This window comes from Rhyacophila brunnea, unplaced genomic scaffold (genome assembly GCF_057557595.1).
Source record: "Rhyacophila brunnea isolate RB1 unplaced genomic scaffold, BYU_Rbru_1.0 scaffold_16, whole genome shotgun sequence".
Lineage (NCBI taxonomy): Eukaryota > Metazoa > Arthropoda > Insecta > Trichoptera > Rhyacophilidae > Rhyacophila > Rhyacophila brunnea.
In genome coordinates this window covers 27,230,757-27,256,225 of record NW_028232816.1, presented here as the reverse complement: position 1 = coordinate 27,256,225, position 25,469 = coordinate 27,230,757, and the positions used below count along the sequence as shown (strand labels likewise).

At 33.5% G+C, this 25,469-nt stretch overlaps 1 protein-coding gene across 1 annotated transcript in view; it reads right to left on the bottom strand.

Annotated features, from left to right (window-relative positions):
• Sema1a (semaphorin 1a) overlaps positions 1–25,227 on the bottom strand; it is a 156,038-nt gene extending 130,811 nt beyond the window's left edge. The window contains exon 1 of the mRNA XM_085943447.1: positions 25,118–25,227. Within this exon, the coding sequence (XP_085799573.1) occupies positions 25,118–25,152 (35 nt within the window). The 5' untranslated portion in view covers positions 25,153–25,227. The remainder of the gene's footprint in view (positions 1–25,117) is intronic.
• Positions 25,228–25,469: the final 242 nt, after the last annotated feature.

Sequence of the window (25,469 nt, the reverse complement as noted above, 5' to 3'; positions counted from 1 at the left end):
AAATCGATGTAATGTACAGGTGCCATTATGTTAAATCCATACCAATACTATACGCAAAGAAACCTCCCATCTATAGCGGTGATGTATTTTTGATCGGTTTACATTAAAAATTTGTGATATACCTAATCACTTTCGTTCATATTTAAATATATATTTTCTGCCATTTTATATGGTTAATATTAAAAAAAAAACTTATTTTAATGTATTTGTACTAAAAGCTTTAAACACATATCTACATACCTACTAAACACATACATACCTGCTACAATAAGTGAATCCATTTTCGCGGGTCTTTGGATCCCGTGGGAGAAGAATTTTACATTTGGTTACATAATAGGTATTTCATTAGTTAGGCAGATTTAGATGTTTTTTTCAAACATTAGAAGTAATAAAAGGAAGAAGAAAAACATCTCTATCTATTTACGGAAACGATAAATCAATTTTGTTGCCAACGTCGGATAAACTTCGGCCAGTGGCGTGCCTACGTACTATAAATGGAAAGATATTAATTATAATACCACGAAACAAAGAAAAACGAGTTATCTATACAGTTTGTGACGTATTCCATTTGGTTGAAAGAAATGTTTTACAACGTTTTTATTAGGTCGTATTCTTATTTATCCGGTGGTTGTTTATCCATTACAAATCTTGAACGATTTTTAATTAACTTCCCGACTAGCTAGACATTTGAAACTTTTAGAATATATCAGAACACGATGCCAATGCATTCTTTTAATATTTTTAGCCATCTTTAAGTAGAATTGAATTCATTTTCAGTTAATTCTGTTTTGTATGAAAAGTTATTGTCTGGGGTCCTAGCAACTAAATTATTAATATATACGTGCGTTACTATAGAAATCAATACGAGTGTCAAAATGACATTTCAGTATTATTTCTATCAAATACAATTTCTTTTGATCGTTTAAGCTAGTCAAGTCAAGTTTATATGATTCAACAGAAAATTTAAAAACGTTGTATATAAAAAGCTATTTTTATCTTGTAATTATTTATGAATTAAGTTAGTTTAAAAATAATTTTTCTTAAAACTAAAAATATAACGGTTGAAACAGCTTTATTCCTGTTCCTCCAATTGTTGAATTAACTGTTATTTTAAATAAATTTTAACATTTTTCCTTTATACATTATAATCGATTAAGGCAAATATTATTACAATTATAAACTAAGCCCAATTTATTTAGAGTGACGTACGCCATGTTTTTGTAAACGTCACCGATTTTGTGAGTGGGTATATTACCCTATCTCGTTGTTTACGAAGAGAAAAAAATATTACAATGAAATATGGAATATAAGACGAAGATGGAAGATAAGAAAACACGTGTCAGTGACAAAGAATTTGCCCTGCTATAAAAAGCGATTGTTATTCCGAAAAATAAAAGAAAAATCATGGAAATAAATGGATTCTAGGAATATTATAATATATTAAGTTTGAAATATTTGAAAATCATGGTATGGTATTCATATTATTATGATATAGATTATTACGTTGTTTATATCGACCTTGTTTAGGAAAAAGGGCGTAACCCACACAGAACAAATTTTATAGGAGGCAAAAAACGTTTTTTTCAATGATTTTGGTTTAATATTATAATAGGCATAGACATTGTGTGCATGATGATTGATGATTTGGTGTAATATCTTTTCGATCTACTAATAATTAAAGAAGTTATTACAGAAAATCATTAAAATTGAGGATTCCCCTTTTTTCCTTAAATTAAAACTTAATTAAAGTTCAATTAAAACCTGAATTTAGATAATAAATCGGCATTTTTGCGGCTTACTTCCTTTTTTACAGAACGTGTATTTAGTTGTATATATTGTTAATATCTAATAGAAGAATTTTTTGAAAAATCGAGGGTTTCGCCCTTTTTCCTAAACACAGTCGATATGTTAATATAATAAAAGGTTAAAATATGTTGGTACTACAGTTGATCACAATGGTAATTGTTAGAGCGACCTTGGAATCCGCATGGGTGTGGCGAGATCAATGCTGTGTTCTGTGAGAACCACATCCTTTCAGTTAAAACGCGTGCGTGCTACTTATACTCCTTTAGATTTCGATTCATACTTAGTCCCTAAAATATCAATTCTTGAACCTTGAGAATCGGGCATATCTCGCCCAGCAGCGATGCTACAAAAGTGTACTTATCACAGTTAACCGTGAGCGGTTGTATCATAAAAAGATGGCCGTACAAAACTGCGTTAAAAATGACGCGTTAACCATGGAGCATTGCTGCAGACAGTAATGTTTTAATTTTGTAATTTTTTTGGTGGCTAAGGGTCGTATGCGTGAGATTCCCAAATACTGATCATTTGTATGCATGAGTGCAAATGTAATTCGTTGTTTAGCGACGTCACGATGTGACGTCATAATGTGGCATAGCGTCCAAATAATGGCAAACTTATAAAATTTCATTCCCCGACCATTAATTTAAAATTTTGAAATTGCAAATGTGTCTGAAAGTGTGCGAACGGTACCATATAAATTTAATAATTATACATGAATAATTATTATGAACTTTAAATAATTTATCAGTTATTTTATCACATTTATTTAATAATTCTACTGTACGAAAGGATAAAGTATTGCCAGTAAACATTTCCATTTGGTGGCAATACATACATATTATGACTAACTTCAAAAGTATATTAGTCTATGCTAACTTCACTTCAATCACTTCTATTAAGAGATGTCAAAACAGAATAAGAATAAATGACGGAAATGCAAATGGATTTAGATAATTATATGTAATGATCTCTGTATAATATTATCATTTATACCAATCACCGTATGGCACTATTGATGTTACCAGTGTAATAATACTGCATTTTGGAAGCGAAATACGAGGCATTGTATCAGTTACCTGCTATCTAGATTATAGACTATGGATCAAAATTATACGTATTTTTTAAATAGCACGACTAGGAACTGTTTTTAAAGTTCGCAAATGTTATACAGAGTGAACGAAGGCCTCAAGCAAGCGTTTGTTGTAATGAATGCATTATTAAAATGACATTTGAAAGTGACAGATGACGCAGCCATTTTGAATGACGTGTGTCGTCAGATTGCTTACGACACAAACAGTGCTATACGCTATATGGTGGAACATCGGTTAAATAGCTTATAAAGAATTTGGTAATCTCATACATATGGCCCTAAGACTATGAAAACCGATACAGGAACGGATCTCGACAATATTATGTCTGAGACGAATTCTGATTTTTTTTTTGGGCATATTATTCGGCGCGGACCGGGTAACCTGGAGAGTCTGCTTGATAACCTTCAGGGAAGGCGAAGCAGAAGATCGAAAGAGGTGGAGAGTTTTAGCCAATCAGAAGTTGACAGAATTTCGACGTGGTCATGATCCACAGCCATGAGGGTACGATCAAGAATAGATAATAATTCTACGAAAGAGACACATTGATATTTTCACTAGATACATTGCTAGTTGAAATATATGTTTTTTTTTATTTTTATCGTGGAGGGCCTCAAAAGAAACAGCGCCTTGGACAACACATTTCTAAGTTCGGCATTGTCCATGATAGATACTTAAGGCTATACTTCAGCTAAGGCATGGTCTAAAAAGATCGTGTCTAGGCGATGCGTGGATTGTGCAAATGACGCGTGCCGAACGAAATATAATTTGTCATAAAAAATCAACATGCGTCCATTTAATGTTATGTTTAGTAATAATAATAGTATATTCATTGACATGTTTTCTTTTTCAAGTACTTGCGTAATGTTTTTTAGCCATCTTTACACGATTTAAGAATATATTCCTCCGACGCCATCACAAAACAAATTTACGTGCTCACACCTCCACTATCGGTCTCCGATTGGCGACGAATGCGAAATTTCGTTTCATCTACTGTTGAAAATTATTTACCGTTTCACTTATGTATGCTCTTAAGAAATATTTTGAAGGAATTGTTAACAATAATTTGATCTAGCTATAAAATTAAGTAATTGCTAAAAATAATATGTAGGTATGCATTAACAATTATGTTTATTACGTATCAGATTAAAAAAAGAAATATATTAATCCACAAAATCACAAAATATAATTTTTTTTTTTTTTTTTTCGACCATGTCCGATCCTGATAGGATCATATGGGCCTCCACAGAGTGGAGGTTTGTATTGACAGATTTTGTTTTTTACGAGAAATGGATGTCAGCCACTTGCTCAACCTATTAGGTCCATACCCTGACACACACAAATTGAAAAACAATTTTTGTACTTGCCAGACCCAGGATTCGAACCTGGGACCCACGGCTTTTTAGTCCAACGCTTATGCCGCGCGGCCACCGTGGGCGTGTATAGTCATATCAAAATAAATATGTAGCATTGACGTCGGTGTAGTATAAAATAATCTACGAAACAAAAGCCGTCTTTTTTCTTTTTTTGCCAAATTTATTCATGATAAGGGTTAGGTACCCGAAGCTATTTTATTAATTTGATAAAAAAATGCCTCTCAAAAAACATTCAGTAATAATCTGACGTCTAATTTCAGATAAGACTTATTCGAAGCTAGCTTATAAAACTATTTTGAATATAAAATTTAAATAAAAACTGACAGACAATTAAATATTTATCATTTAAGATATATTTTTTGTCATATTTTCTTTTTTGACTATATTTTAATATAGAAAAAACTACAGTACATCGGCCGTATTACTAGAGGACATAATTATAGCATCGTAATCCACAGTTTGGTTACATGTAAATTGTACGTAAAGCATTTCACCGTAGCACAGTTCGCCGTGAGCTTTCTATCGGAAAGAGATCACCGTATATCATACGGTCTCCAATTTTATTAGATTCAATGTGAATATTAATTCAATTTTCATAGCCGATTTTGGCAAAAATTCAAAAATTCAAGAATAAAAACCTAACCTAACAAATAATCGAGTATATCAACATTTGTCTGCCGCTGGCTTCCTGTAAACTGACAAGAACCGTGTTTTATTTAGATATTAATTTTATCTCTATGCGACCCAAAGTGGCTGGACGGTCTATATATATACGACCACATAATTCCGATACAACATTTACACGGTGAAGTGTGATACGACGAACAGCATAATTTAAATAATTTAAAGATAATATGAAGATAGAATAATATTTTTTATCGATTATGGTATGGTTAAGGCAGGGTTTAATGAATTTAAAAAATATAACGAACACCTGTAATAATATTACGTATTTTTAATTCAACGAAAACATATAATTATGACTGAAAAAGTGTGCACTATTTTAGTTGGATCGCCCATATAATACCTATACTATTATGTTTTGGTTTAGGCAGGTTTTAATTAAAATAAAAACTAACCAGTATCACATGTAAATTGTATTTTTAGTTCAATGAAAAAGTTTAGTGAGAACTATTTATCTCGAATATTAACAACCTACCTCCACCCTTCGCCACTGCTTGATTCAAACCACAAAACCACTCGCGAATATTAACGTAATTTGTAAAGTGCTTCAGTTCCATGACGATTGGTTAATTTTGTCGTAATTAGGTAAATTGGTGGTACTGTTCAGTTATATGGAATACAGCGGAAAACGCATTTTTAAAATAGCCGATAAACTGGATTATTTGTTAGTTTGGGTTAGTTTAGGTTAGGTTAGTTTGGGTTGGGTTAGGTTAGGTTAGGTTTGGTTAGGTTAACCTAACAAATAATCCAGTTTATCGGCTATTTTCAAAATGCGTTTTCCGCTGTATTCCGTATAACCGAATAGTACCAAATTGGTTGATCAAATTTATTAGATTCTGATGAATGCAGGTGAGAGTCTTGTTCACTGGCATATTTTTTTCTTGAGACTTTTATTAATATGTATGTTTCTGAGGTGTTTTAATATAATGTATGTACAATGAATAAACTCAGTAACTCCGCATATAAGGGAGATAATACACGCTTTAATCGCAATTTTATACGACATGAAAAAGATTTTCCTGTCTCTTTACTTCGCGATGGATCTTGAAAAAGGTTAGGGTCAAAATATAAATGGGCACAGTCTTGTTGGTTTTAAATCACTTAAAGTGTCATCCCATGTCAAAAAGACTGATGGTCTACTAATCTATAGATAGATGCATCGCATGGCGGGAGCTTAGCGCAGTATTAAAGTAAAATTTTCAATTCGGTTTGAATCTGGACAGGATTGAATTTCGAAAAGCGTCCTTTGTAAAGTGAAATGATGTGTAAAGTAAAAAGAATAGTTAGTAAAAAGATTAAACTATTTTATCACTTAGAGATTCTTTTGACGCATTACCGATTTAAAATATAATCGTTTTAAATACTACCTATTAATTGAGTCTCCATTAACTTGATCTGTAGAATTTCATGTTATTGTTACTATCATTAATTTTATTAAATACTATATATATACCTACGTAATTATGCAATATAATTGTATTTATGCCGGACAATATAGTATATGAGCGGCATGCACAATCTAAGATTTCGATCCTATGGATAAGTCGCCGAAAAGCATGACTTAACTATAGACAATCCTGAGTATAGAGTTAAGGAATTCTTAACCATAGACTACTTTTGTTACAAACACGCCCCCTTATGTATTACCATTTACCACTGACAGCTGCTGTCAAAATAAATTCGCATGTCTATAAAATAGTCCATACACTCAAATTCATTTAACAATGTACCTCAATATGGATATTGATAGTGTTAATTCGTTTGGCATGTACTTGCAGAATATTATTTTACTTTTATACGCCAGCCCGCAGAAATACAAGATGCCAGTTGACAGAATGACACTTGACGCTAGTGTTACCATGTTCAAAAAATATCTTGCGGTGCCTGTGGAATCACGTATAATGACTTATAACGGAAACATAAGAGTATTATAATTAAATATAAGTATGTATTTATAGTTATTGCATTTATAAAATGCATTTGTCATCGTTTAACAATTATAAAATAATTTACCTAAACTATAGGAAAGAGAATTTTTAAATATGGTCTTATTTTCAATAGAAATGATCTTAACTAAGGACAATGTTTCTGCATAGTGTTTTCTGCTAACGAAATTTTAGTTGTGACAAATGTTTCTGCATTCCGCTCTATGATAATAATATAATGTATATATGTCAAGGAGACTTGAAGCATTCGAGATGTGGCTGTATAGACGCATCCTCAAAATTCCTTGGACTGACCGGGTGACAAATCGTCGCAGGATTGGTTTCCCGAATATCCGTTTTTGTCGAAATCGACCTCTTAATGCAGAATGTTTTTTTTGTATCTAATTGGACGAGAACCATCCCTTTCTTTAAATTACTTTGTAATTGTAATGAATACATCATTCATATGCCGTAAAAAATAAAAATTTAAATATCTCCATGTATTTAAATATAGGATTATGAAAATTGTTTTTCGTCTCCTGAACATTTGGTCTATTCGGGAAACCAATCCTACAGCGATGAAACGTTGAAGTTCTCAATCGAATGGGGAACGACCGAGAAGTTCTACGTAGTATCAAAACCAAGAAACAAAGATAAGATCGCCTTGATGGTGGCCGACCTCCGCTAGAAGAGAAGAAGAAGAATAATATAATATACCAGTGGCGAAGGGTGGAGGTAGGCTGTTAAGGTCCGAAATAAATAGTGCAGACTAAACGGTAACAGCCAGTGAAAAAAATAAAACATTCATCTTTGTCGTATCTATTTATTAATTAAATACTCATAAAACTTAGGTTTATAAAAGAAATGTATATACATATTTAATATATATAAACTCTGCAAGTTGTCTATTTGGCGTAAAAACCTCAATTTATCTGCTTGATTTTGATAATCATGTACAACTTCACAGTATTATTAAACTCATTATTTCGTTGTACCTAGTCATCCAAGCATTTTGAACATATTATATGATTAAGACAAGATATACCTAGCTTGCCGGCAACACCGTGTTGAGTCCCGTTTAATTGAGGCTCTCCGGAGATTTAGAATACAGAAATTATATAATTTGATTTTTTTTATGACGTATTGATAACCTGTGTTATTAAAAATCTATACAACATGATAAAGATAGGTAAAACAATTTCAAAATTATTTTTTAAATTCCATCAAACCCTGCATAATCTAAGCCATAACGATAATAGTAAAAAAATCATCTATCTATAGAACTTATAAAATTATGTTATTATATAATAATGGTTTAGTTCAGACAGTGCTTAATGAATTAAAAAAAAAAAAAACTAGTCAACTCTGTAATATGTATTCTTAAAAAGTGTTGTATCATTTTTATCGGGTCGAATATAGCATTAACCAAAAAATAATAGTTTTTGTTAGTTATTAGGCAGGGTTTAATTGATTATTTAAAACTAACCAACGCTATCTGCATATTGTACTGTTAGTTCGATGAAATCAAATACGTATGACTGACATAGTTTAATGTGCACTTTTTATGTCGGATCTTTAGAGGCTACCTCCACCCTTCGCCACTAATATGTACCATACAACAAATATGTCGAATGAGTCGATCTCAACGTATTCCTATATGAATTGATTCATCGAATTTCTTATTTTAAAATTATTTGTTCATTATTATTGTTAATAATGTCGGTACAATTTACCAACTAGATGAATTGTAATAAATAATAGTTAGGCTTCCCTGTGCAAAACCGTTCGTTGCACCCCGCAGTCGATAATACGGCTGTGTTCATAAATTCCTCTCACGATTCCCCGGCGCAATTGGTCCACGATAAGACAATGCCCTGATGGGAAAGCGGTGCGTGCGTGAACATCATGTGTGAACTCAAACACGCTCACAGAAAAGCTCAAATCACACGAAAGTCTGCAGCGCTTTTTTTGAAGCTTTCGTTATTATAATACATGTTATTAAATATTATAATATCTTCACTGTAGTTGTTTATTTTGTTATAAGTGAGAAACTGGTTATTTACAATAGTATTTTAATGTAAATATTTATAAAATTATCTCTCAAATTTATGCTAACAATATTTCAATAATTTGTAGTAATAGACTACTCACAAAACTTAGTAAAAGTTTATGCCTATTTCATCCTAAAACGTCGTTAGTTAAGTAGGATCTAGAATTGTGTTTGCTAAATTCACAACATAAGAAATGGTCAGGCTAACCATTAGTCGTAAAATAATCAGAAATACACCCAAAACGTAAATGTGTGGTTGCGCCAATTGTAGTGGCCGTCATTACTTATTCCCCCACCTACCTCATATCCTTGTTTATTATTGCCACACGACCAGACGACGAGCAATTACGGGTCAAAAGATGACTGTGATAGCGAATAACATTCAGCTAGCTCAAGACAACGTGTGCGTGGGTCACGGCTGGGTCAGGTTGATATAGTGTGACCGTCGTCCAAGCGATATATCATATATATATCATCCATCAACAGTGTGCCGTCAAGCGCCGTGCACCGGGTAACCCAACAAACAATACCACGCGTGTGATCGGAACAGACCACGGAACCATCATAAACATCATAACAGGTCAGTATCTGGCATCCTGTTAAACCCCCCCCCTCCTAGATCCGGAATTAAATTACAGTCCACTGCTAAAAGCGCCACCAAGGTGTAAATATAAGATTTTAAGCAATTATAATGATGATAAAAATGATGTGATGTGATTGTTTTCAAAGTTAATATTTTGTTTCAACACGGTTTTTAAAACACCTTTGAACATTTGATAACTAAACGAAAATTAGTGACTTCTATTCATGTACTTGTACAGGTAACGAATTTATTATATCGATTATAATATATTATGATTATTATTACGATTATATATATTATATTACGATCGATTTTTAAGATTTTTTTTGTTCAATACTTATTATGACATGTGCCACGTGATAGGAATTATCATAATGAATAGAATAATGTGCGTACGTTCAGTTTATTATTTGACGGTTATCAACAAATTTTACATGATAGGATAGATCAAACTGGATAAAACAGGTAGATTCTTTTTTGAAAACCGGAACAAAATAAATGCTACTTTTTCTGTTTATTACAAAGTTACACTACCTTTTTTCTGTCTGCTTTATGAATAAAGTTCTGACGTGTTTTGTTATTAAACTTGATCACGAAATTTCGCTTCTCGCGACCTTATCCAAAACTTATCCCCCCCGATCAACTGAGGTTACCTGTAGTCTGTACATACAATATCTATATTTAAAAATATGCATAGCTTGCTTTATTAATTAAAACGTTTGCTAATCGAAAATTATCTATAAACCCAGCTATCTTTCGATGCAATCAGAATTATTTCAATCCAGTTGCTTTTAAACTAAAGTGTTTCGACCAGTTTTACCATCTAAGCCACGGAGCCGCTATAAATGGAAAATAAAAGAGCTTATTCGAGGTGAATTTCGTTAGCTTAACTGCAAAGCGTCTGTATATTTAGTGCAGGTAGCCTCTTGGCCGACCGCAACCATCCCCCAGTACGCCGAACCACCCCCAAAGGCAAAATACAACTCCTAACAAAGTGTAAGTCTCATTAGTATACCAACGTAGGAGCCTACCACCCCCTGATGCAAAATACTGCCCCTAAAAAACGAAGCCACTCGGATTATGCTGACACCCGTAGAAAAAAGCATTGATTTTGGGAAAATACACTAAAGCCGATGTGATTTAATTCATAAAATATTCAATAAACTATTATGTTACACACAAAAAGTTTCCACGTCATAATATAATTACTTTTTGTATAACGCTTGCAAAACGTGTGGAAAATAATTAATAATCAGGACATTGTCGTATTGAAATGACGTGTGTTATGGGTTTTCGGATATTAAAAACAATATTAATGTAAGTATAATAAAGTTTAAGTATGTATTTAACCTACTAGGTAGTTAATAACATATAATGACATAATATTTTCATAAAGGAAGCAGTAAGAATACAATAATTATGTAAACAGAAGTTGTTGGTTTGGAGAAATAGTGACGCTGGTTTGATCAGCTTAGCAAAGTCGCTTCAGATAAAAATTTGAGATACGAATTAAAGAATTCATCTAGCTAGTCAACTGTATGATAAGTACCAAGGAATTTCAAATGCTCCGTACTTCGATATTGTACTATGATTCACGTGTGTTTTTACTTACAATATACATAATATAGGTATAACATAATATACTCTCGTATTGACGGTATATCGCAATGAATGTTTATCTGAATAATAAAATTGCAAAAGTCTAAATGCCTAAAAGTAAAATAAGTTAATTAATATATTAGATCCTAATAAAAGCATTCATGGGTGTCTGTAGAGTAGAGGTTGTATTAATTATTTTTTAGGAAAAATAGCAGTTAACCACTTGCCGAAATTATTGGGTCCTTATCATGGCTCCCACACGGGGGGGCTGACAGGGCTCTAGCCTGGGGGGCTGGGCTTAGGAGGGGCCCGGCATGGCAGGTCAACCAGTTAAACGAGATATACCTACACACACCACAAATTTGCTCTAATATTTAAAAAAAATTCGCCTGCGGCGCTATTAGACGAATGAAAATTTATTTTATAATTACTTTTTGTGTGTTTCCTGACTAATAAAAATGACTATTTATCCAACATGGCGAAGGTTCACATGTTACTTAGCTATCACAAACGGGGGTCGCGATCAGAGCTTCAAAATATAATGCTGAGTGCCGAAAATTCAAGCGGATTTATTTAAAAATACCAAAAATCGCTAAAATATACATTATACCCATTATTTTATACGGAACCCTGGAGTTCCGCGGGTATGTCATTTGGGAAACATTACTGTAAAACACTACACTGCCCTTAACCTTAGCGATAGGTTGAGAGGCCCGCTTCAGGATGTGGGGGCCATGGCCCTTATACTGGAAATACAAGTTGAAAAAATATCATGAAAAATCTTTGACCGGCTGCGGGTTGAAAAACGTGATCTTGGCTTCGTATCTCAACAAAAATGGATGCTTTACATACTAAACCAACGTGGATGTACATAAAATTGTATAAGTAACAAATTCAAGTATCATTGGTTATCTTGGCCATATCTAAGTATTTCACAATATCTGGAATTGACTGATTGAGTGGATTTAAAATTGTCGTAAAATCCACAAAGCCAAATAACGTAATCAAACTTTTACCCTGAGTTACTTCATCAATAACGGTCTATAAGATTCATTCAGAAAATAATTAGAATATCCTACGACGTGTTAATCTGGAAATAGATATAGAGGTGTATCATAAATAATAATATATTTGTGTACGTAGAGCAGTATAAGATGATAATAATTTAACCTCAACTTCTATTTCGATTCGGCTACAATCATTATCGTCTACGATTGCTACGCTTCTACGGTGCTACGCTTTCGTAGCACTCCGCTAGCCACTTGCCTTAATAATAAGCCAGTATAGGAAGACTATTTCCAAGTTAAGGTTTTTCGGGGGCAGTTAGCTACGCCCTCCGGCGGACGAATTATGGCAGACATAAAAGGGCGTAGAGGTAATAGTGAGAATGAAATATCACCTCAACTTAGTGAATGAGATCATACGCTGTAGTGGACAATATGCACACATACTTCGAAATGGTCCATTTCTATATTACTACCATCAGTAGAATGAATGCATTTTTATTTGAGATTTGTATAAATCTATTCTTTGATATCATATTTCAATTTTTTGGCGCAAATACGCATTAGGATATAAAGCATTAATGTTTCAAAAGTTTTTGGAATCAAACCATAGAGGTATTAAATAAAAAGAGGGGCAAGGAATCGGCTTTATCATACAACTGAATGAAGCAGGCTAACAAATAGCCGACAAAAATAGTGACGCGATAAAAAAAATGCAGGGCATCATGGATGATTACTTTAGTCATTATAACGTACCCATATAATATAATGTTAACGTGGAAATTTTGCTGCAACTTGATTACCAGCCCGCCTCACGGTACCTTTACACCATACCAACCAGCTTCACCATACTTTCATATAACTTGCCGCCCCTAGCTTCAAACCATTTCGTGTAATTTTTGCAAATATGCAATTCTACTTTCTAGCATTAGAATCTACTTCTACTCTCTTCTTCTTATTATTCTTATTCTAGAGATTGTTATAACCCAGCAGCTTTGAGCCTATCTTTGTATTCTTACCAAGTATTAATAAACATCCATAATGAATAGCTGGGAATGTATTTGATAAAGATTTGCTTTATCGTACCATTGCTCTTATCAATTTATATGTCTGGAATGCAATGCATCAATACCGCTCATTGTTTAAAACTTCATTTTAACCGATATTGTTTTATATTTGACGCATCGACTTCACTGCATTCAATCAGAATATTAACACGTTATATTTTAAAACATAATCTATTATATAATATATTATATTACCTTCTAATAAGACTAGTTTAAATATGAAAGGTGTTTATACGAAGTTGACCCCGGCGTTCTATATCAAGATGTGTATTTTAACAAAGGTGTCCTCAAAACTCTACCAGAAGAAATCTTGTAAAAGCTTGGCCAGGTAAAAATACTAAGTTACATTAAGTGACAATATTATTAATATATTAAATGGTCAAATTTATATTTATATTTTGTGATAATAATTGATATTTTTCTACTGTAGTTTAAACATTATTTAAACGCGAGTGAATGGACATTAAGATAATAATATATTAAACCTTCGTAAAATACATAACAAATACGAAACGTTGATTTTTTTCTTCAAAATTGTCAGTCAATTTAAAAATACAATGAAAAGTTTGTCGAATAACTTTACTATAACTGTATTATATTATTTTTAAATACATTTGAAAGTAAAATAACTTAATTAAAACAATCTGGTTCGATTGGAACAACGGACATCTGATTTAACAAAATATAGCTTTATTCTCAATGTCAAATGATGATTTTTAGAAATATAGACTTTTACGGTTATATATTTTATATAATTACATTGATTTATAAGTTGAAAAAGACAAGGGAATATAATGAAATAATTTATAACTTTACTACAAAGGCTACAGATTTTTAATAATGCTTCCAGAAATACTTCAAACTCTTCATTTTCGACAGACAGTGTTTAGGACATTAAAATACTCTCTCTATGAAAATTCTAATGGATTTAAATTTTGGACAAGAGCATACATCAGTGAAACGGCAAATGATTTTCAACAATAGGTGGGACGTAATTTCGCACTCGTTGCCAATCGGAGAGCGATAGTTGAGCTGTGAGCACGTCAATTTGTTTTGTGATAGCGTCAGAGGAATATATTCTTAAATCGTGTAAAAATGACTAAAAAACGTTACGCATTTACTCGAAAAAGAAAACATATCGATGAATACAATATCATTATTATTACTAATATAACAATAAACATAACATTAAATGGACGCATGTTGAATTTTTATGACAAATTATGTTTTGTTCGTCACGCGTCGTTTGTACAATCTGCGCGTCGCGTAGTCACGATCTTTTTAGACCATGCCTCAGCTGTATAGCCTTAAGTTTGACTTGACTTGACTTAAATGGAATAGTAAAAACTTAAACCCATTAGAATTTAAGTTCAAAGTACCTTCGGCCGATAGTATCAATACCATCTCTATGGTTTGGATGCAAAAATACATATTTATTAAAATAAAATAGAAATTTAATTTTACCTAATCAACCAAAAAACGCAGTGTACGGCCTATTGCTATAATACTGTTTATTAAACATAAAATAAAAAAAATAACACCATATTACAACATAACATTCATTGAAAGGTTGGAAACTAAATAGAAAATATTATGCATTTTTATTATATCAGACTAGACGTATTGCATAGTATATGCGGCAGTATAGTTTACGATATTAGTTATATTATAAGGGTGGCATAAAAATGTACTTGGCACGAGGGATGAAATGCGATGCTAAGTGGAGGGGGTTTGTCATAAAGTGCCACAAGAGACAGCCAAACGTGCATCTTTTAGCGGAAATGAAAAGCTTGTGGTTTGAGGTAATAACTTGAAAAACATAATAATATGATAAACTTTGTGTTTACGTCGAAAATGCATGATTTAATGATGAGATAAAATACGGTCAACATTTGAATGTGACAAAGACTAAAGCCATATTGAGTGCTACATGCACTTGCTGTGTTTGTCGAGCTATTGGCTTAATGCTACACTGCTACAACCGCGGCACAAATTGCGAGTTTATATGATAACTTTTCAGTTTTTCTGATCAAACATACTAATATTTTACGGATACCACCATTATCATAGGCTTTATAACAGTGGTGAAGAGTGACTTTTGGAAGAAGGTAGACTATGTGCGTGGGGTATATATACTGGGCAGTGGGGCAGTCATACTTACGGATATATTAATATATTATTACTAGGGATGAATAATAGATCGACACACGATTGCCACACTAATGTCAAAGTAGAATAATATCGTAGAATTAAGACATAAGTGATACATTTTAATTGCATTTAATAAAATCTAAAATATAGGTGTATAAATATTTTTCTAGAAATTCATTTGCTTGAAGGCTGATAATAAAAGGTTTTCAGCATTGGTGCAATTTTTATGATCTGTTACGATAATTTTTTAGTGATATTATATACAAAAACAAGATACGTACTAATGGGTATGGGTTTACGTTGGGTGTTGATTTACACTTTTCACTTATTAAAAACACTGATTCAGGGGCATTAAGTATATTTCGCTTGACAAGTAACAATTAATTACTAACAACATTTGTAAACGCACGCTTTGGCGCGAAAATGCTAGCAAATTGTATTTTTAGAGGCGACGTTCAAGGCTCAAGGGTAGGTTACCGACTGCTCGCACTACCTACTCTCGATCCTTCGTCCGCCCAGAAACAGATAACGGTAACTTTCTTTTTGTTTGTTTCGCTGTGCATCATGGTCTAGCCTTGACTCATTTACAATTACAATAATATTATCATTATATTCCCAACTCTGTCGACTGGAGGATTTTTGATGGGGGATTTAGGCATTATGATATTTGGTATCAGTACCTACGTATTATTACCATCTTTCAATGCACGATCAGAACAGATTACTAATTTCCGATAGGCTATACCCCAATACACTACATTTTGACACACCATTTTGAATGTGTGAATATCCTACGAAAAAAAATCACACATTATAGACGTGAAATAGTATGTTTTGCAACCTTCAAATACACCAATATTAAATGAGCGTCAATGCATACACCGAGAGCAGTTTTCAGAACGAAGGACAAGCGTTTCCTAACATGTGTTTAAGATTATCCCGTATTCTTCTACACTCTAGATCGGTTGCCTTTTACTCCACACCCGTTAGGTATTTCAGTTCCCAGTTCCTAGTTCTGTATTGATAATTTTATTCAATTACGTATACAATAATAAACGGATTCACACGTATTACTTATGTATTAGTAGTTGTTAACAGTAGATATAGGTACTGCGATAACTATTACATTATAATACGTACCGATGCATCTGTTAATTTATTATTGGTATACGTACTGTAATGTATTTTTAAAAGTAGGCTTTAAATAATCGTCTAGTAAAGGGTCTTCGCCACTGGTTTATAAATCCTATATTTACTTACTTCTAATAATGGATGTTAAAAAATCAGTTTATACACCTTCATGTGGAATTTCATAATGATTTTATAATGACCATAGATAAAAATAAAAGATAATATTACCACGTATATTACTTACAATATCACCCCTGTATTGCAAAAAAGAAATTAAAAATAAACCCCCTTAATGACACTGCGGCCTTCAAACGCTTTATGGGTGATCGGCATCCGGTTAAAAACTGTTGAAATTTTGTAAAATGTGTTTTATTTGAGTAAGTACATGTTTGTATTGATATAATATATGAATACACATTTTATTATGGATATCGGGTTGTAGACTTCTCACAGTTCTCAGTGATGTATCTGTCATGGTGGCAACGTGTGCTAGATGCGTGTTTAAATAATGTATCGGCTCTCCTTTTAGATACGACTTTTTTTCTTCTTCGCAATAAAAAAAAATACTAATAATAATTCTAACATCACTCCTGATCGTTTTACATATATTTTTTATTATCGTACACCACGGGAGCGTAAAATAAAAAGATAAATTTGACAAATTTGGCGGCGTTCCTTATTTGAAAACGGAAGTGCGATTAGCTGCACTTTAAGGGATTGTTAGTTCATAGTTTTAACACGTGGATATGAAGTTCTTGTTTGACAATAAACGAATGCTCCGTATCAGCTGGAAAGTCAAGGTTAAAAATGTCCAGGTAATGTCGAGGATGAAAAAGACCAAAGAAACAAGCAGATAAATAACAACAAGAAAGTTGGCATACGTTGGCCACATCATACAGTCAGCATCATCAGCCTGAATCTATCCAGTGCTGGATGAACGCCTCTTTAAGCTGCTTCCACTTATCTCGGTCCTGTGTGTTGCGCTGCCACGTAATTCCGCAGAAATTTATCATTTCATTGATCCAGCGGCCTCTAGGTCTACCTTGAGGACGTTTCGTACCTCTTGGATACGACCGGATGACGAAATTTGTACAACGATTTGTCTCTTCTTCAAACTATGTGCCCAGCTCATCTCCATTTGAGCCTTTTAATGAACTCTATTACATCGCAAACCCTTGTCTCCTTCGTTATCCACATCATACAGTATCCCGAGAGATATGAACTTCTGCATATTATTACTGGAGAGAAGATCTCTGGTAAGCGAGGCCCTGGTATAAGAAGAATGAAGTTTGAGCTCAGCACTCACGGAGAAAATGGCCAAACTCATCGTTGTTGTTGAATGTTTAATGTCTTTGATGTGTTTGACGTCGAATGGTTATGGCACGAAAAGAAGAAGGTAGTTATTAAAATGTATCTTTTTTGATTAAAGTATGATACGTACTCTTGCTCAGATTAATATTTCATTTATTTGGTGATGGATTCTTTATATGATTAGTTTAACTTTAATAAGATTAATTACTCGCTAGGAGAATGAGCATGGGTACATCTACAAACCTTTCAAAACGACCCATTTTCTCATTTAGACTATAGAGCTAGTTTTCCCGCGTCACAAGAGGAATAAAATTACCCAAAATAACGGCTCGCCGGAATGACTTTTCCAAAGCTAAATAAAAGGTTTACTGTGGAAAAACCGCCGCGGGCTATACAATAACCTTTTTGGGGCAAAAGAGAAAACTGGATAGGGCCTTTACATTGACTTGCATCAAATATTCAAGAGCTCCAGGAATGCAACGCACCGTGCGATTGTTTACATAGTAAAAATATTATGATTTAATTAAAATGCGTAGGACTACTTTAATGAATAAGGGCCCGGTTGAATTACCGACTGTAAATAAAGCCATATCTAATTCAGGCTATGATCTATTCTAATATCTAGTATCAAAACTGGCAGTGACCTGTCACACACTTACATTGTCATTTTTATTGGGGTCTCTCGTGTGTGGTGTTCGATGTGTAGGTAGAGGATGATGATAATGACGAAGTCTACGATGTAGAAGGGTGAGATTTATTAGCAGCGTATCGGTACAATAGTATATTATACATGATAGTTACTAGCTAAGTACTCTGATTCGAGTGACATTGAGATAAATTGTTCTTCGTTATTTATACAATAAAAATTAATAAATTAACATTAAACTTCTGTTACATATAGAGTCAGCGTTTTAAATTGAGTAGCGAAAAGAAATATTATTTGTTATAACAGTTGTAAGAAAATACTATGAGAAATGTTTATTCAGCTCATACACCGTAAGGGTAATGTGCTGTGATATGATGTAATAATACACCGTCTCTCATTTCGCCTAATCGACTTGCTGGTCTAGCTGAGTTGTTTACTAGAAATGGATTGGGAATATTTTACTGCAAAGTAATTTGATATTTTTATAAACAATAGATATCTGATCGCTTATTATTCTGCAGCTACATATTGTAATATATTTTACTTAAAAATTATAAGTTTTGTATTTTTTGGGCATTTATTATACTTATCTATTATCCTATTGTAGAAATAAACTACTGCGTGACGGTAAGAGAGAACTACGCCTCAGTTTAAGGCACAGGGATACACGCATTTGCTTTCTCTCGCTTTTACGTTATGGTTAGACTGTAAATGACGCAATACGGATCAAGTGATACGATGAGGTCACGCAGTCTTCCTTAGGGTTAATTTAGAAATGACTCACATAAACTAGTTAAGTAGACAATTAACTTAGAAATAGTTTATACTTTTCCTTTAAAACATTAATTAAATTAAACCACATTCTGAGAGGACAAAAATACGGCATTCCCCAACTTGTCATTCAAGGAAAGATCAATGGGAAGCGTAGCAGAGGACGGCGCCGCATTTCGTGGCTTAAGAACCTCCGTGATTGGTACGAGTGCAGCTCCACTGAACTGTTCCGGGTAGCAGACGACAAAGATAAGATCGCCTTGATGGTGGCCAACCTCCGCTAGGGGATAGCACAATAAGAAGAAGAAATGACATGAACACTATGACAAAAGTAATAAAACTGTTTTTTTTTATTGATGTTATATTTATTTAAGTTCCTGAGAATTATTTTCTACATTTTAAACACTATATAGCGTCGCGACAAGTTTAAATTGTTTTTAAATTTATGCTAGGAGTGTCCCACGAGAAAATTATTGCGACTGGTTGTGCATGGTGTGTATCTATGTTACCAGAATTCCTACCTAAAGTTAACTGCCTTCGACAACTGTCATTTATATAATATGTAGTCCTGTAATAAGATAGGCAACAAATATCCTACACATAATTTAAACAATAATACTCGCATGTAAAATTCAATTCGGGTGATTTATTTAATGCGCTTTTGAGGCCTTTTCCAAAAATAACGAAAAAGTTATAATAAAGCTTTGTCCGTAGATTTTTCATTGTCGTAAAAACTATTTGATTGTTGTGCAAAATTAATAAAAAGTAAAAAATGCATCATCCAACTTTTACCAATAGTATTTAAATACTACAAAAAAATTGTAAAGCAGAAAATATGTCGAAAAGTAATGCCATTTAATAGTACCTACTTCAAAAAATCTGGTTTAAATTATCCATTATCAATCAAAATTGAGTACATTTTGTTATTGATAGCTACAAAATAGAACCATCGAATTTTGGCGCGAAATTTTGTATAGGTATGGCTAGTGTACTACGCATCGGAAACCTGGATATTAACTCTGCGAAATGAACGAGCTCTGAACATTTTTGAAAGAAAAATTCTCCGCCGTATATATGGACCGATCAGGGACGGCACCAATTGGAGAAGATATAATGCTGAGGTCTACGGTGGCTAGGTCATGTGCGCCGTATGAATGACAATGAGCCGGCAAAGAGAGTGATGTCCGGCAATCCAAAGAAGAGGCAGGTAAAAGATTCGATGGTTAGATGGAGCTGCTAGTGACTGTCGTGTTCTAGGGGTACCGAATTGGAAAGCAGCCACACTGGATAGGGACAAGTGGAGGGAGCCGTTGGAGGAGGCTAATACTCACACTGGGTTGTCGCGCCCTTGATGATGATGATAATGGTTTGTATACTAGAAATGGCATTGGGTGATGTCAAAAGGTGTGAAATGTCACACAAATCTCTCAACTATACTAATACATTATTTAACATTTTAAAATTACGTATTATATTATAATATTGGTGAAAATGTACAATGTAAAAATACTTCACGAATGAAATGGCACAGCAAATCAATAGTTCGTTAATAAGAGAGCACGAGGCTTTAGCGTTGCAGCCCTACTATCCGACCCCGGGGGCTTCGGTCGTACATCTTTGCAGTGGGTTCTTGATTAAGATTTACAAGAGAGATAGCCATAAAGATGGGAAAATCTGGAAAAGGGAGGCGCCCGCCCAGCGCTTTCCCGACGCTAATGCACACCAATTGACGTTGGATAGAGATTTTTATTTTCCGGCCAGCCAGTACCAACAAGTAACTACACCGTGATATGACTGTCTGATAAATTTTCCAAAGCAAACTTATATTGGCTATAACTGTACGTTATCGTATTTCGCAGATATATTTTCGGCGAAATAGTTATTTATATATATTATAACTATTGTATCACTTGTAATATCGTCACTGTTCTGGCAGAAGACATTAATTCGAAAAAAATGACATATTGAGTTAGTTATACCAAAATGTTCCTTATTTCAAACTTTACCGTCTGGAAACGTTCTTAATAAATAAACAGTCGTTATTTTAAAGTCACCCTTTTTACAATTACTTAATAAAGTCACATGATAGACCATTTCAAACATTTTAACAACTTCAAAGTCAAATTACTCAAAACTAGTATTCCCCAGTTAGTGTGTTCTGCCAGAACAGAGACGATATGATATCGAAAAAATATATGGCTAAAAAAATCTTATATGAAATTATTTGCGAGATTTATCTAAATAACTGGTAGTGGGTGGGTTGTCATCGTTGGTATTTTTATAAAGCTCAGACGTGGTGACCAGCGTTGCGAATTTAGCATTTTCTTGCCAGATCTAGCATTTTCGATACGCTTGTAAAAAACGCTTTTTGTGGCTTATGGCATTTTTACTAGCATTTTTAAATGCCTTCGACATCTTTAGATGTACTGAAAATAAACTAGATATTTATTTTATTTATTTTAATGCCATCAAATTTCTGACTATCATATACCTACTTAATGTAGCTAGGTCGGTACCTATTTTAGTATCGTGAGAAATAAAACATAATTTAACACTTGAAAGAATAGGAGCATTCATGGCCTTATAGCGAAATGTTATCAATGTTATCATATAATTTTATTTAATGTCTGCTTAGGTATGTCACATCAGTTTGACAATTAATTATCAGAATGACATGAAACGAAAATTTAATACAGTTAATTTAAATTTTTTCAATTTTAATTTATTTTACATATTGTGGACATTACAAATTATAAGTTTAAGACGTTCACAACATGACATTTAGAAACAAAGAAATATTATTAAAACAGTATTATGTAATACTGTAATTATGCAATATTAAGTTATTCTACAGTATAAATGTGTAAATACAAAAAATATGAAGTATATAGGTACAAGGAAGTACACCGGATGAGTTAAGCAGACCCTATTTTAAGAATTTATAAAGTAACATCCACCTTTACTCATTCTCACGTAGATGGAATATATCAACATCCGAAGCAATTTGGTTGAACAGAGTTATTGCCCTCCCAATTGGCATCACCAATGTCAGGTTAGTTCTGCTCCTCGGGAGAACAAACAACTGATGCTCCCGATTTCTAAGATAGTTATCAGGGTCACACAAGTCAATATTACCAAGAATGGCAGAGTTCTCATTCACACCACGTATTAGTCGAAAAAAATACGTGGCCAAATATTGATATCTTCTAGCACTTAAACTACAGTATGTAAGCATACCTAAGAGAAAGTCAGTTGGATAAAGCCACGGATAGTATCCATATAACCTCAAATAAATGAGTCTCAAAAATTTCTTTTGAACTCGCTCCACCATAAGGTCATATTTCAACTGATGCGGGGCCTAAACAATCGACCCACTCTCAAGCCGGCTTCTCACTAAGTAATTATAAAGAATTTTTAATACAGTAACATTCGAAAAGACCCGGGAAGTACGCAAGACAACACAATATAGGCATTTGTTGTCAATTTTGAAATATATTTATGTTTGATAAGCATTTCATATGTGACCTACTACTTTAAATTGTCGTAATTAGATAGGATGCTCGTAGCATAATTGGTTAATGCACAGTTGGCATGATACCAGTGGTTATACGGGTCCAAATCCCGCCGAGCATTGTATTTTTTTTCAAATATGATTTTTTCTAGTGGGTATATAATATATACATATATTTGCGGGTCTATTCTATACACAAGACTGCTTTCGGCCGCTACAACGGCTAACTAGGTTAGGTTTGTATCCAAGTATTAGCTAACACTTATTGTAACAATTACAATAAGTTGGTTGTAATTGTTGCAATAAGTGCTATATTTTAACAGAACTTCTCTTGGCTGTGATAAAATTTAGAGCGTGATAGACAGTTTTGACTGTTTAGATTGCTAACTTATTGTAAAAATTATAATACTTCAGTACATAATAACATATGTAATAAATAGTATCACTTTATCACTTTAGCTGTCGATAGTCGCCTTGTGTATAGAATAGACCCGCTGAGGTGTTTTCAAGTTATGTATAAAAACCAAATGTTGAGTTTACAAAGAATATATTTTAATATTTTAGCGATGGTTCGTTTATTGTTCCGCAAGGTGGATAGAAATCGGTTCAAAAAAATCACGATATAAATAATGTGAAATTTGTGATCAGCCGAGCGAGCGAAATTCCTGATAGCACACGTGAACATATAACATATAACGCGAGTTAGTTTTGCAGGTCAAAACTGTGTTTTGTACTTACGTACAATGGACGTCTGGAAAATTCCTAAGCCGAACACGAGGAAAATTGTTTTTCAATTCTTACGCCTGACCGGCTCCGATAAAATGAACAATTTCCTGCATTTTTGTTTTCTCTGGCTTACTACACGGGTTTCGGCTTACCAGGATTCTTTGATATGAGCTTTTTATAGTGGGTGATCTTTGTTGTAGATAATACATATTTCATGAATGGCATGAACGTATGTAATACTTATGAGAAAATAGAATATCATTTATTAATATAAAACTAAATCGGTGTGGATTACATGTAAGTTGTACGTATACAGTTCATCTTAAGACGCTTACTCGTACGCCGCAGTACGTGAAACATGAGTTCGTATAACATTTTATCAAATGACGAGTTCTTCGTTGAACATTTCAGCGTGGAATACATTTGTACGTATCTTACAAAATGCGGCGATAGTTTGCAAATAGTACTGTTCCAATTAGATTAACTCTAACCTAACATACTAAAGACATATTCACATGTTGTAGCATACGTACAAATATACTACACGGTGAAATGTTCAACGAAGAACTCGTCATTTGATTAAATGTTACACGAACTCATGTTTCACGTACTGCGGCGCACGAATAAGTGTCCTGCGGTGAACTGTTTACGTACAAATTTCCGGATACGGTGATAACCTAGATTCTTAGACTAGCTCTTAATTATCTTGTTAAATTACACACTCTAGAAAAAATACCGCTTAATGGAACGCCGTTGGTTTATTTCTATACGCTTATATATTACTAAATTATATAATTATTTATCGTTTTTTTATTTTTAAAGTAACAACTGCCACTATGACGTTTAATAGTTTGTTTACGTAAGGAATTGCAAATGGCCGACAATAATAAATTTGCCGCCTAGGCAACGGAACAATTCCAAACTATAATATTATACTGTATAGTCGTCACGATTGGAGTATCATACTGTGGCGTAATGGTAGTGCGTTCGGCTGATAACCGAACGATCAGTGGTTCGAATCCAATCGAGTGCGTTTATTGAAAACTTTATTGGCGCTTTCAGTAGAGGGTAAAATTGAGAGCTGCGCGCGCAGACCGTTACGAAAGTGCGACAGAAATGATATCTTGGACAAGAGGGTTATCGCTGTCGTGGATCCCACTGATGGTGCTACAGCTGCCGGAGAGTCTCGTTTGGTGATGATAAGGTTTTGCTTTTAATCAATTTCATGGATGACAATGCTTGTTCACATCTGTATGGTCGATCCAAAGCGACATATATAACTTTTTGCATTTTTTCTTAGCTCCGGAAAATGTTCATAGGGTAATGAACGCCAGAAATTAATTATGTCAGAAGCATTTTGATCTGGAAAAAGCTCATCAAATTTTATTTTGAATAATGAATTTGTTTTTAAATTAATCAGTTCCATTTGTATGTTACTAGGCATCTGCATTACATTTTGTTCACTGAGTGAAAATGGGTTTATAATTAATGCGAGCATGGATGTTCATGTATTACATTTTATTTTGTTAATTGTCAATAATTATTATGTAAAATTTTGTGTATTGTATCACTTGTTTACATCTTGCTAGCTCTTTGAAATACATATTTATGGAGTATCTATGTTACTGTTGGGATTTGTGTGTGGAAGTACTAGTGATACATATATAAATACAATTATTATTACTAACCTTCCGCCGACGATCAGAAAGTTTCCGTCAGTCATCACCTGTCTGAAGTGATCATTGTGTGACTCGTTCCCAATAAACCGATAGACCTCGTCAGGACCTGGAAAAAAGACAAAAACACTCGGATTACCGTGGTGTTCAACACATAAATCAAAACTGATCACACTTGGGATTTTTCACTTCATTACGTTACCTTTATGGAAAATTTCAATTAATACAGGGGGAGTGAAATAATATGTTGGTACAAGTCGGTTATGGGGAAGCCAGCGGCAAACACATTTTGAAAATAGCCGATATACTGGATTATTTATTAGGTTGGGTTAGTTTAGGTTCGGTTAAGTTAGGTTTTCATTCT